The 837-nt window shown below is 32.4% G+C and overlaps 1 protein-coding gene across 1 annotated transcript in view; it reads right to left on the minus strand.

The window, feature by feature from the left end:
- LOC113807993 (potassium channel subfamily K member 6) overlaps nucleotides 1–4 on the minus strand; it is an 84,115-nt gene extending 84,111 nt beyond the window's left edge. The window contains exon 1 of the mRNA XM_070139064.1: nucleotides 1–4. This exon is cut by the window's left edge and continues 134 nt beyond it. Within this exon, the coding sequence (XP_069995165.1) occupies nucleotides 1–4 (4 nt within the window).
- Nucleotides 5–837: the final 833 nt, after the last annotated feature.

An 837-nucleotide genomic window follows, 5' to 3' on the forward strand; every position in this document is an offset into this window, starting at 1 on the left:
TCATTGTTTTTGGTACTGATATTATTGTCGTCGTTTTTGGTGGAAGTGCTGCCGGTGGAGGAGGGAGTGTTGGTGGTGTTTGTATTTTTGTCAATGGTCGGCAACAACAACAATAACAGCAATAACAACAATAAGATTTGCATAACTTTTAATTTCTAAAACGCTCATTTCTGAACATTAATAGTCATATAATTTTAATTAAATCACTGATACAGTACATGCATTCAATTAATATTCATATTTACTCTACATTTGTGAATAAATAAAAATAGCAAAATCATATAATTTTAGCACTAATTTCCTAATCAACTTATCAGTTAACAAATTAAAATAATAAACTTATATTAGGCAAATCAAACACCAGATATTGTCAAGTACATTAACTGATATGAAAAATTAAAGATATTAATGAAAGACGGAACAAAAAATAAATTGAGGATTGTATAAAAGCAGGACAAAAACAAACAAACAAATGCGTGTAGAAGAGACCACCGAGAATAAGATAAAAAACAAATGAATAAAAAAAGCTTACCATCTCCATAATAAGATTGTAAGTTATAGTTTACATTATTTCAATACATGCATCATAGAATATCAAATACATATATAATAAAAGCTAGCGATAGTGTTACAAAGCCTATATCAAGCCTATACAACATAGGACCTAACACAAGTCCATCTCATCCATTAATACAGGCCTATAACAGGTCCTATCTACCAGACCTGCCAACTCACCGGAATAAAGAGAACCAAACACGCTTACAACATGTTTCCCAGACAGCTGACTGACACGAAGGCCGGGCTGAGATCGTAAACAAACCTCCTTCTCCTCCCCCT

Source organism: Penaeus vannamei, chromosome 3 (assembly GCF_042767895.1).
Source record: "Penaeus vannamei isolate JL-2024 chromosome 3, ASM4276789v1, whole genome shotgun sequence".
NCBI lineage: Eukaryota > Metazoa > Arthropoda > Malacostraca > Decapoda > Penaeidae > Penaeus > Penaeus vannamei.